Source organism: Ptychodera flava, chromosome 21 (assembly GCF_041260155.1).
Source record: "Ptychodera flava strain L36383 chromosome 21, AS_Pfla_20210202, whole genome shotgun sequence".
In the NCBI taxonomy this organism is placed as follows: Eukaryota; Metazoa; Hemichordata; class Enteropneusta; family Ptychoderidae; genus Ptychodera; species Ptychodera flava.
The window spans coordinates 19,212,430-19,225,060 of NC_091948.1; the positions used below are offsets into that span (position 1 = coordinate 19,212,430).

The 12,631-nt window shown below is 36.6% G+C and overlaps 1 protein-coding gene across 5 annotated transcripts in view; it reads right to left on the bottom strand.

Annotated features, from left to right (window-relative positions):
- The window catches only part of LOC139121632 (myotubularin-related protein 10-like), a 24,692-nt gene continuing 12,061 nt past the window's right edge, over positions 1–12,631 (bottom strand). For 3 of the 5 annotated variants that reach the window (XM_070686685.1, XM_070686687.1, XM_070686689.1), the window contains 10 exons: positions 10,671–10,816; positions 9,684–9,934; positions 8,520–8,607; positions 7,699–7,787; positions 7,202–7,222; positions 6,472–6,602; positions 5,277–5,355; positions 4,900–4,970; positions 4,391–4,563; positions 1–3,863 (listed from right to left, as the gene is read on the bottom strand). In XM_070686685.1, the coding sequence (XP_070542786.1) occupies positions 2,952–3,863; positions 4,391–4,563; positions 4,900–4,970; positions 5,277–5,355; positions 6,472–6,602; positions 7,202–7,222; positions 7,699–7,787; positions 8,520–8,607; positions 9,684–9,934; positions 10,671–10,816 (1,961 nt within the window). In that variant the 3' untranslated portion in view covers positions 1–2,951. The remainder of the gene's footprint in view (positions 3,864–4,390; positions 4,564–4,899; positions 4,971–5,276; positions 5,356–6,471; positions 6,603–7,201; positions 7,223–7,698; positions 7,788–8,519; positions 8,608–9,683; positions 9,935–10,670; positions 10,817–12,631) is intronic. The other 2 variants (XM_070686686.1, XM_070686688.1) reach the window with 1 other exon arrangement.

A 12,631-nucleotide genomic window follows, 5' to 3' on the forward strand; every position in this document is an offset into this window, starting at 1 on the left:
TTTGTGGGTGGCAGTTTTGGTCGATGGTTGAACTTATCCAGATATATACTTTTTATTTTCTAAAACTGATTACATCATCTCAAATCTCTGTATTTAAAGTACACTTTAATAGTTGACACCATATTACTGCATGATCACTATAAACTAACACCAGGAAATGAAAAACAAAAAAGAGGAAAACATAATGACTAAATAAGTGACAGGATCAACCTAAGCAGGAGTTGTATATACACCTACAGACACACTTTACTTTTGATCATTTGGAACTTCTGAGAAAATTTACTTTTTTAAAGTTTTTGTTTCACTTTTACATCGTGATGGGAAAGTGAATGTGTGTAATTTTTTTTGTCAGCACTTCCCTTCTGAGTTGCCACAGCAGTTTTTTTGCCTTCTACTCTTTCTGGTGTACTTGAAACCTGATGGATTTTCATCAAAAGCCAAAGTGCCCACACAACATGAACTATCCTTAGCGAAAGTGAGCGTAGGTCAGACCCGCTGTACACTCACTTAAATAACATGATATTTTGGAAATCTATGCAATGGTTATATTCCACTGAAGCTACAGTTACTGTATTAGACTGCTGCACATTCCAAATATTTTCTTTTTTCCACAAGCTGAAGAAATCAACCAACATGTTATGAACTTGTAGCATATACTGGCACAAGTGAATGAGTTGCTGTTTGTAATGGAAGAGGCACAAGTGTTCTCTACACCTTGCACTTTTTCAAGCAAAGAGAAAGTTTGCACTTTGTTCGAATATACACTTTCTTCATGGAAACTTTCAACCATTCCTTTTCATAATCAAGAATGAAAATCAGGGTTCACTGTATACAATGTCTGGTATTTATAACAAAATTTTACCCAGACTTCAGGTATACTCGAAATTTGAAAGGACCACTAGTACTGTACCCTGTACTAACTCTAAGAGGGAAAATGATATTTTTGATTTTCACAAATGCAAGGCGGTGGAACCTTCTTTGACCTCACAGGCTTCAAAACAAGTGCACACAAGCTGAATGTCCAGCAAAACTTTTTGAAAACAGTCCTTGTGCTTTGCACTCCAGTGGAAAATTTGGACACAAAAAACTTAAAATATCAGAGTAAAGATGTGTTCGAGGAAGCTACTGTTTGTGTGAACTCATGTTTTTTCCAAAAATATCCTGGATTACTCTGCTGAATACAGTGAAATTGATTGAAAGCTATAACTTCTGGTGCAGAAGGTATCCAGAGAGACGTCAACTAGTTGTGAGCTGGGCCAGTGCCTGCATTGACGACCTCGGCCAGGGTATATTGCACTCACTTTCTTGTGAAACACAAAATCTTATATCAGTATATACTTTATACACATACATGTTGAAATTTGGTTTTTATTTGGTGGGTTAAAGGTAACATTCAGAGAACAGTGCACAGCAGTCCACCAACATATATAGATCAGCCGCTGTCATTGTGTAGTTAAAGATTATATGTACGTAAACTTCAAGGAAGGTGGCAAACATTACGCCAATGCACTATCACATGATAACTTCAGTGGGAACTTGAAAAAAAAATTAACCATTATATCATATATTCTGATTGGTTGGATACTCCTACTGGTCAAACCAATGACTAGCTCACTTCTCTTGTATTTGCGTAGAATTGTGGCAGAGATCTGGAGCCAGCGTTTGCACATCTGAATCAATAGAAAGTTATTCTGGAGTCTTGAAAGGCCAAGGCAAGTAGAATAAACACCGCTCACTGTCATATCCTTTGTTTTACAGCTGTTTCATGGGTTGAATTTGAACCTAACGTCATTGCTTTTTCTTCATTAATATTTTCTGGAGTTGCTACTTTCATTTGGAAAACTAAACTAAATATGGTTCATAATGCTGAGTTACGTCTCCACATATTTTTATTTTTGTTCTGTGATATCCTGGATTTGTTCATCGACAACATCTGAGAATCTTCCAGCTCTCAAAACTACCATTTTATTCTCCTAGGATCAAGATGGCTGACTACCTAAAACCATTGGTACACATAAATATTATACAACATTCCCTACCTCCCATGTCATCTTATTCAGTATTAAAGCCAGGATGGTTACCCACCAACTTTTCCTATGCAGTTATACTTGCATTTATCAACTGCAAAATCACTGACAATGGAGTTCACACACTGACGAAGGAGTTATGTAATTTATAAATATAGAAACCCTACCAAGTTTCCAAAATTCAGCGACCACTGATTATTAATTATGAAAAAATTTCAAAAAAGTGAAACTTACAGTAAATGAAGAGTACCATATGATCATACACTGTACATAATGATTTGAAAAAAAATTGTCAAAATGATGAGCTACATAGATAATATATATCGAAAGAAAAAAGTAAAAACACAAAAATCCACACTACAGTGGTCTCATATATGTACTGACAATGGAAAAAAAATTACACCCATCATAAATTGTATAATGTTACAGTAATTGCTATACAAACCATGTTCAGGTTTAATTATCTTTAAAAATTATACAGATCTTAAAACCTTGGATGCACTCGCTCTCTTACAATTTGACAAACACTCCCAAAATTTCACAATGTCAGGCACAGCAAAAAATTGCACATTGTATTGAAGCCTTGCTCCTCTCTCGCTGATGACATTTGTAAGACTAAAATTTACTCTACAAGGTAAAGATTTGGTTTTTCTTCACCGAAGAACATGCAGGTAAAACTTCAACTAATTTGTTTATTATTTACTTATTTATCAGTTGGTCTGTGACCAACAACTATGACTCAACTGAAGAGGTTTTTGATCTCCGAAAGCATTGCATAATGTCAGAAACTGCACTTCCGGTAGTCTCTCTCGAAATAATTTTGGGTAGCTGAGTTGCCTGGGGCTATGTTCCTTGTCCTAGCCCTATAAATTGATGATGAGGTCATGGTTCAAAGGGCAGAGGTTGTGCACTTTGTTGATGGATTTAGGATTCCTCATCGAGGTCATCATTGTTACTTGATGACATTGATCCACTGCTATGCAAGCCATCGTAGCTTGACATTGATGGCGAACGGATGAACATTCCGGCCACTGCTGACAGTGCACTCTTGTCCGCAACGTACGATGTCATGTGATTGCTTAAGGAGCTGGGTGAAAAGGGAAACGCCGACGTGAAATTTTCACTAAGTCTCGGCGACGAGTCATATGTAAAGTAAAAACTGCTTTCTTGGCCAGACCTCTTCGCCAATGGCGTGGATGTCCTCAGACTGTGTACCTTACGCCTAAGGTAGTGGATTTCATCAACCAGCATGCATTGCTGCTGAAATTCCGTGGGAGGTCCGCCGTTGACTACATGAACGCTAGGAATCCACCGTAAATAACACTGAATCCAAAATTTGACTGCGGGCCCAGTTGCATTCAAACTCTGGGCCAGGTTCGTGTCTGAGTTGCAACTGTTTGACAGCCTCTGCTCAGCCGATATTTGGCTAGCCTGACTGAGTTTGCGGTATGGTAATTTCTCATCATTGACGTTTGTGCTTTCCTCCACTGGGCTCAACTTTAGTTGCAGCTCTTTCAAGTCTTCATTTCTGCATCCCACACAGTTCTGGTGTTGCGGATGCTCAGTGTAGTACATGGGATTGTTGAAGAGGGCGATGTCCTCCTCTTTGAACTGCAGCGACCAGTCCCACACCGACACCAGCTTTGCTGGCTCCTTCACTTCCTGCAAAATCGACCGGTATCGCTGACGCTCGCTGTTGAATATGAATGTTTCAAACAGTCCATGGTGGGAGCAGTCCCACAGGGTTATCAAGTAGGTGTCGGTGAAACTGAAGGACAGTGGAAACTGGTTGACCAGCTGCCACACACAATCCAAGAACAGAAGAAAAACTGGCGACTTGAAAGAAAACAAAGAGAAAGAAACTGACATCAGTTTGACTTGCACTTAAATACAAACTTGTGCAAAGCGTGTTTGGAATGACATACACGATAAAAAACAGCTGCAATTCTGATATATGTCAGAAAACGCAATCTTTCTTCGGCGAGATACACGTTAATCTTAAACTTTCTGATGTAATAGACAAAATCAACCCAAGGACATCCAACCAGAAACCATAACGAGATGAAATTATAATCTTTGCTCTTGGTTCAGAGATTGCGACGGGACTTGTCAAGTCAATAAAAAAGCCAGTGAAACAAACAGGAGCAGTTATTGCTATCTTGCAAGGATGGAGCTTCACTGTTCACAATTAACTTTTTGAGCAAGTTTTAAACGTATTTTGCTGGTGAGAATTTGCAGCTGGTTTTGGCATAACTAGCTAGAGGCTTTTACAGCTCTATTTGAATTTGACACATGGAAAAGCTCTGTATGCACACAGATATATAAAAGACTAAAACAAAGATGCCAAGACAGCTCATTCCTACCTCTTCACCTTCTGGCAATGACACGTGTTGACATCTTGTCAGGAATTCATGTCCCATCACTACCCATTCTCGCTGAATTAGACTTTCAAATCCAACGCGTGTACGGAGGTAAGGGTCTAATATTAGCTGTACCAGTGATGATATTACGCAAGACAGATCACGACCTTCAGATTCTAAAAACAAAGGCAAATACAAAATCATGAATAACATATCATGTCTAGAATATTGAGAATTCTTGGAAAAGTACAGAACACACAAAAGTACACAGTCTTTTAGTGGTTTTCCATGAATACTTCATGTTGAATGAGACCATTTTCCAGCGGTGTCTCAGTAAAAAATTCATTGACATTTTTCATTGAACATCCACTGCAAATTGAAAGTTTCAACACAAAACTGATTTTCAAGGATTTCCTAAAAGTATCACCTATTTTCCTTGACTTTCCAGGCAAGTTTTGAATTTAAAGGACTCTCCGAGAGTGAAAAAACCCATCATCTAATATTGACCATACCTTTTAAGATAACCGATTTGCCCTTACTCACAATACAGTCGACTGCCTCAGTGGCAGTAGACAGACATCTCCTACAAACAGAAAGGACAGCATGGTAATGATCACTTTATGAGCGATAAACCTGTAGTTCTCATACATTTTTGATAGCTGACATCCATATACCATTCTACACTTTTCTCTCGGCAAGTGTGATCAATTATGTACATTGACCATAAAGCATGGGATAATACCAGTACCTGACGCGTCACTTCAGGACTGACAGCGATGGTTTGTTAAAACGGAAAAATTAATGATTAAGACACCCTTCTTCCTTGATATCTGTATAAAATTGTGTTGCCATGCAGCATTTCAAAATGCAGTACACAAGTCCTTCTTACCGTACGCAATGTAACCATTTTGTAATGTCTAGGCTGGTGTACCACTTGTCATCACTCCCCCAGAACTCTTTCATGGATTCTAAAAGAGAAATGCAAGTCTTGTTCATCACTCTGTTAATTCCATGGTTTGAGTTCTATGTCATTTAGGTGTAATTATATGTTGATATTTCAACTACCATATCATTTAAATTGTTCTACCATATCACATACAATAGTTTTCCTTTTTTATGATGCTGATCCAATACAAATGATTTTCTTGATGTGAACAAAGCACAACATTGATATCAAGTCGCTGATAGGCATTTTAAAATTCCGGCAATGTTTTACCGATGTCTTTGAATGACAAAACTTTTAAACTTCCCTTGTCTACAAAAACCACAATTCAAACCTTTTTTTTGTGAGGAGGTCAAACACTGGTTTATGAGAAACTGAAACCTAGGGTCAGTGGTCTTTTTGACTGTCTTGTTTATAACAAAGTGTGGAAGGACAGAATTCCATGAGCTTCCGGGCATGTACAGTGAAACCTGTCTATTAGGGACAGTGCACCCCTTTGGAATAGTAAGTCATTCTTAAATTGGACAGATTCATATTCTATTGAACTTGGTAGTATGCGCCTCCCAATCGAAATACTTAACCTTTTGCCTACACGTTCCTCGACGAAACTTTAAAGCATTCTCATTAAAAATCAAGACTAAATATCAGGGGTCACCTTGCAAATATTTGAAATTCAAAATGGCCGCCATTACTGTGTTACGGTAACTCTATAGGGAAAAATTAACTTATTGATTTTCAAAAAAATAAATTACTAAGGAGTTATTCCATGAGCTTCAAAATGTGCCAGCACAAGTGGTAGACCAACAGAGTATTATAAAAGTTTGAGAGTCTGAATATCTGTCACATTATATGAAGCAACAAATTCCCAGAGGTCCTATAAAAATTAACTATCAGACATCCTCGAGAAAATTAACTCTTTTTGCAAAAGAGACTGGGCCTAGCTTTCTTTAGGTGAGCTATATACCTTCTCAATGGAAAAGTGTCAATAAGGACAGGTTTCACAGTACTTTGTGGTTTTGCTTGTCTCATTTGAAACTTGTGCTGTGTTTAAACTTGGCTGGCCTGTGTTGCAATTCATACTTGCACATACAATAATCTTTCAATGTAGTCTGTGAGTTCTGCATTGCTATGCGATACGTACCTGGCATACATAACTCTTGAAGTTTCTTGAAAGAGCTCTGAATACTACCGACAGAAGGACAATATTTCTCTATGTGGATCATAAAGGACTTTTCTTTTTTAGGATGGACATCTTTGATTGCTTTAAGCATGCTGAAAAGACATAAAATACAAATTTCTCAGAGGCTGATACACCTCAACAGAAAAAGATTCAGAAAAGTAGACGTGTTAACCTAGAAATACCTCATGATAAGCTAGGTTTTTATATTTCTGTTTCATCTTGATAGTAGAGAGTGATGTAGAAATTTATCATTAGTTTTTTTAATGACATTAATTCGGAAAAGTTCATTTCTTTTATAATTATATTATCATTTTTGAAATTCATTTAGAATTCTCTATAGATCACTGTTACACAAGTTTACACTTTGTCGCATTAATGAATATGATTTCCTTAGTTTGATCATAATGTACACATAATAAGACTTGCAAGACACTTGACAATTTAAAGTAAACACTGGAATGACTGTGAAGCTGTTTGGCAACGTTCGCTGATTTCCATGATGAATTTAATATACATCCACAAATGACAGCAGTGCAGGCGTTGCTGTAGCAGATATTACATTAACCACTAGCAGCTTGCAGCTTTAATGTTTTGACAGCCTTGGAATGATGTTGCATTGAAAGAAACAACGGACATACACGTATCTTGCGATGTCTGTGCAGTACTGTGGGTGATATGTACATGTACTAACCTAGTACTGTCGCTCCGCTTGCTAAAACATGTCGTATTGTCCACAGTTTAAGAATCATACACAAATGATAAGCAAACGGTAAGTGTTAATCAAATGTTATCAGTTTTTATACTCTGTTCCATCTCACCGACATCAAAACTATTCTCTTTCTCCATCATTTAAAATCCATACAGCTACCATGGTTACAATATGGTTTACATTTAATTAGTCAAAACACTGGCACCATGCATTGTGAATAAGTACAGGGAAAAATCCATGTTATGGCATGCTGTTTCTGAGTTAATTTCACCCATATTTTTTTTAATATATATGCCTGCAATCGACTACGATCTACGTTATTAGTAAATTCAATATGAACCCTTCTAGAGCCAAGGTTTGGTTGGTATGGTAAGGAGAATGACTTAAGTACAGTGATCCCATACAAATGAAGGCAATGCTCCCTCTGTAGTGCAAAACTATGGATCATTACATTTGAAATTGGACAAAAAAAAACAAACCTTCTTTCTCGATCTACAAACTCAGTATCAGCACGCAGGGGAACCATCCTGTAGAGGGAACTGCCATTGTTGTGTGACCAACACCATGTCTGGAAAAACAAATTTTGTTGATGTTAGCTTGCTTTTGTTTAAGGAGTGAAATCACTGCCTTGCCCACCATGTAATAAATAGTTTATTCACTGGGTCAGTATCGCAAACATAAATGTACAAACACTGGCCATACCATATGTCCACTGCTCTGACCCGACAAATGTACATCATGTCTAAAAAAATATTTTATTTTGCATTCTTGCAGGTTGATTGAGACCAGCAAAAGCTTTTTGTCTAATTTGCTTTTGTGAATAGTGAAAATCAACCAATCAGATATAACCTTCCGAGCACGCTGCACATCAGCTGACAAATTAAACATAGAAAAAATTGGCTATGCCTTAGGCATGGCAGGAAATGTCAGTGCCTGTACAATTCAGACACACACGCTGTACAGTCTTGAAGATTGTAAAATTTATCATCATCATCTAGCTGTGTGTCAGTGAATTCAAACATTCCTTTTCTGTTCTTTTTGCATCAGTACTTACATTTTGCAAACTCAAAAGATACAAAATAAAACAATATGTTGACAAAGTAATTTTGTAAGATTCCTAAGGTGAGATGCAAACCAATAATTTTATGTCCAACACAGTCAAAGATTTTCTGAAAAATGCAAATATAAATGAAAATTGGAAATTCAGGAAGTTCCCTTATATATTTTTTCTCCATTTTTGATAGTCTTATAGTCTTTTGAATTCTCTATTGCATGAAAACAGATTCATAAATCAACTTACAGGCACTCTTCCATCGATGAAATGCGGAGCTGCATTGTTTATGTCACTATCTGTCAGACATGAAGGCACTACAAAATATTCTGGAAGACTGAAGCAGACAAATGGGGAAAATTAATTGTGGTACACTTTGCATCAGATTTGGAAGTTGACGCACTGGAGTAAAACAACACAAAAGAGATTTGGTATTGCTGATAATGGCACAGAAGAAAAATTTTAAAGGGACAAAGAGCTTCGTTGCTTTTTTTGAGCTTCTTTCTGGGATTTTGTTCGCCGTGAACAGCATGTTGAGATACTGGTCCACTGTGCACAACCTTAACTTTGCTTTCAGCTAGACAAGATTAAAACATTCAGTGAAACATTTTACGATTTGTAGCAAACACTGGTGAATACATGTATACACTGTTACATAAAATTTGGACCTCATGAAAGCCTTTATTATGAAATTTTAATTGGCAGTGTCTTTCATATAGATAAGGACAGCAGCTTTCCCTTATATTGTGACAATGTTTCTTTGTCATGGGAAAGCAGGTCACGATAATAAAAATATAACTGTCTAAAGGTCACATACAAAATGATCTGTTTGCATTCAGCAAAGGGGTGATTTTTGACACTTGTTCAGTTATGTATCAATTGTTATGTTGATTCAATGTTTTCCTGATATCACAAAAAGGTCAAAAAGATCGATTTTGCCACTTCAATTCCGGTGCAACAATATTCACCACTCAAGTGAAGTTAAGGTTGGATCATTCCACTCCTTTGCAAAATCCTTATTGTCCTCGCTTTTGGCCTAATTTTATAATAAGCTCAAACTGGCATAACAAAATTTGTGTAGCATAAAAGAGTTGTACGTTTGTTGAACATATCTGTTCTTGAGTTAATGAGTAAGTGTGCTTTGAATCCTTTCGGCAAAAATTTAGAGATCTGGTGTGTGTGGTATGTGTACTGTCATTGTTTACCTCTGACAGCTGAACGTTACTCCAGACTAGAATTCATTAGTGCATGATCTGTTGTTTGCAAGGCTGATAAATTGTCCTTTTCATATATTTCAGGGAGAAGAAAACCAAAAAGTACTTGTTTCAAGAATAAAGTAACCTAAATATTATCAAATGTTACATCTATCGTACATCTGTTGAAATGGTTTTCTTATATCACACTTTGCCTAACCTGTCTGAGATCTTGAAATCTTGATTTGCCATGGTAACACGAAATCCACTGGCATTGACCCTTTTGAGTTCATTATCCCAATCACCAGCATCTCTGAAGGCTGGCACCTTGGGCATGGATTCAGAACTCAGCCTGATGGAAGGGTGGTTTGGAGAGTTGCTGGAATTGACATGTTCCTTGGGATTGAAGACGAATGCAAACAGTAGCTGGAGCTTGCTTGGAAACGCGTGGTGTAGAATAGCATTGACAACCTGATGAGAAAACACATACTATCAGAAGACTCAATCCATCATGGTGAAGATGCTATTACCATGAACACTACAAATACAATGCATTGTTACATATTTTGCAAACAGAGAACAAAATATAAATCATAAAGAAATATCAATAATTTCAAAAATAAATTTCACTTTTTCTAATTTTTGACGGCTGCAGAAAGCATGCATTAGCGCATAAAAATGCAAAAAATTGACACACTGGCAATCATAAATTTTTTTAGGTCAGCAAACAACATTAAAGTTTTTACAATGACTTCTGTTCTATGAAAGTTTAATGGCTCTTTGGAAAATCTTTAAATTATTGAACTGTTACTTGTCAACAACTATTTCAACAAAACTACAACGTACAGCATGGAAAAGAATTTTCATTTTCCTGAAAATTTGTTTATCAGGATAAACCCACTTCAAAACATCCATATGATAGTTTAAATGACAAACAAAATTATTTGAAGAGAAAAGTAAAATATTATTTGCCAAGGAGTGACTTCAGTTCAGTTTTATAAAGTGAGAGTGCTTTCATATTACCAATTACAAATTCTATAAGTCCCTGGAGCTCCAGTGCAAACAGAATGAAAAGAAAAATACAGTGCTGTATTGGCAGATGAAGATCCAATAACATCAGTCGTAACATTCACAGCATTGTACCAGTGACCAATCAGCTGTCACCTTGGAAGAGGTGATTAGCTGTCATTGACCACAACTGACTTACGTTTTTATCTTCTCCTCTGGGACTGAATTTGAAGCTGAAAGTGTAGACACGGAAGTCTTTACAGTGAATTTCTATCATTTTTATAGCTCCAGATAAATTGCCACCGCCAGGTGAAAGCAACTTTCGTTGTTTTTTACTGTACGAAGCTGAAAAAGACAAGAAAACGTGACTCAGGATTTCATATTTTATAAGTTGGAATCCAAATCATCAAAATCCAATGATATTGATTTCTTTGTTGATACTGTATTGTCATCATAACTAACGAGGCTCATCACTGTGATAACAAACATCAATAATTAATGGCTATAGTTTTGTTGTACGTGATAATGGAAGAAGAAAGTCTCTTACATGTATATATAGTCAGCCATCTTTCTTGCTTATTCTCAGAAATCAATTTGCACTTGGCTATGTATCTAGCAAGTTAAACTTCATTCAGTCTATTAAACATACCCGTTTGAAAAACCCACATCTCTTTGTCGTGCATCAACTGCTATAATTCAACTGACAGGTGTGCTTTTATCACATGATACATCTTTCTATGTTGCAGAGAAACCATAATGTTGTGTATTATCTGAAACTTTCAAGTTCCTGACAACACCATTTGTATGACTTTCTGTTTATTATTCAACGTGAATCCTAATATTGTATTTTGACTTTCGTCAGTCATGAAATCCCCCTTGGTTACTGAACAGAAAGACTAATTTGTAATCGACTGATCAATTAGCTCACCAGCAACAATGATGAAGATAATATTGAAAACATTGGAAGACTTATTGGAGATATATAGCTTGTCTGTTAGCATTTGGATCAACATTTAAGATTATCTGACCTAGAAAGAGTGCTTAGTCTCAAAGCAATGATGTGTGACAGCTCAGGTTAATTATTAGCAAAAGTCTAAAAGATAACCAGAATTATTGCACCGAAGTGGAAAATCTGATTATCTGTGTTTATATGGTAGGATGTTCATGGAAACAAAAATATTTTGACTCTAAATGTGGATTACAAAAGCATTTTTAATCTTAAAACTCATGACCATAGCAGCATCTTTCATCTTTTGAAAATACAAGAAAAGGATCAAACTACCGATTCACATAAAATTTCTCTCATTAACCGCTACACAGTATCTACACTTGGCAGTAGTGGATTTCTGGCCAACTGCCTGCATAGAAATCAATGGAGCATTGTGCTGCATTATCAAACATGGGTGACTGTACCTTTTTGTACACTCTTGATTGATATGAATATTCATAACTATGATGCAAACTATGTACTACATTTCAAAATGCAGATGGATTGAAACAGAAACTGAGTCAGTATCACCTGAGCGCATTTACAAAATAGATTCAAGACTATACAAAGTTGTCACATTTTCTTCATGTTCCTAGTGCCTGCACATGTATTGGGTTGATCAAATCCAAGCTAATTGACTTATAATTTTTATGACTGGGCAGGTATATTTTTTACTGGTAATGAGTGAAAAAGACTGGTAGATTATTTGGCTGGAAACTAAAATGTTAGCGATGCGTAGGTGGAAACTTCGGCTGGGCTCATGGTCTGGCGGATCTGAAAATGGTTTGCAGACCTTCGGTGTACCGGTACACATAATACAATGTATAGTCCAAGGGAAGGACAAAATTGTACCTATTCATATTAAAATAAATATGAGGACATGATGCACACAATAGATACATGTACTTCCCTCTGGCTAATGTTAGGCTTCCTGCTCCGCTGTCTAATGAGTGTATACATGTACTTCCTGCTGAAAATGTCAAATCAATGTGTTTCTGACTGCTTTGCATGTCAGACATGTACACTTCTGAGAACTGTCACGACTGACACTTTCAGAGAAATGAATCCTTAATAAGGAAGACATGAGTGTAACTGAAGAATATGGCCTTGTTTTTACTGTAACACATCCAACAAATAACCTCAGCCAATCAATGGAATGACTGAAATGATGG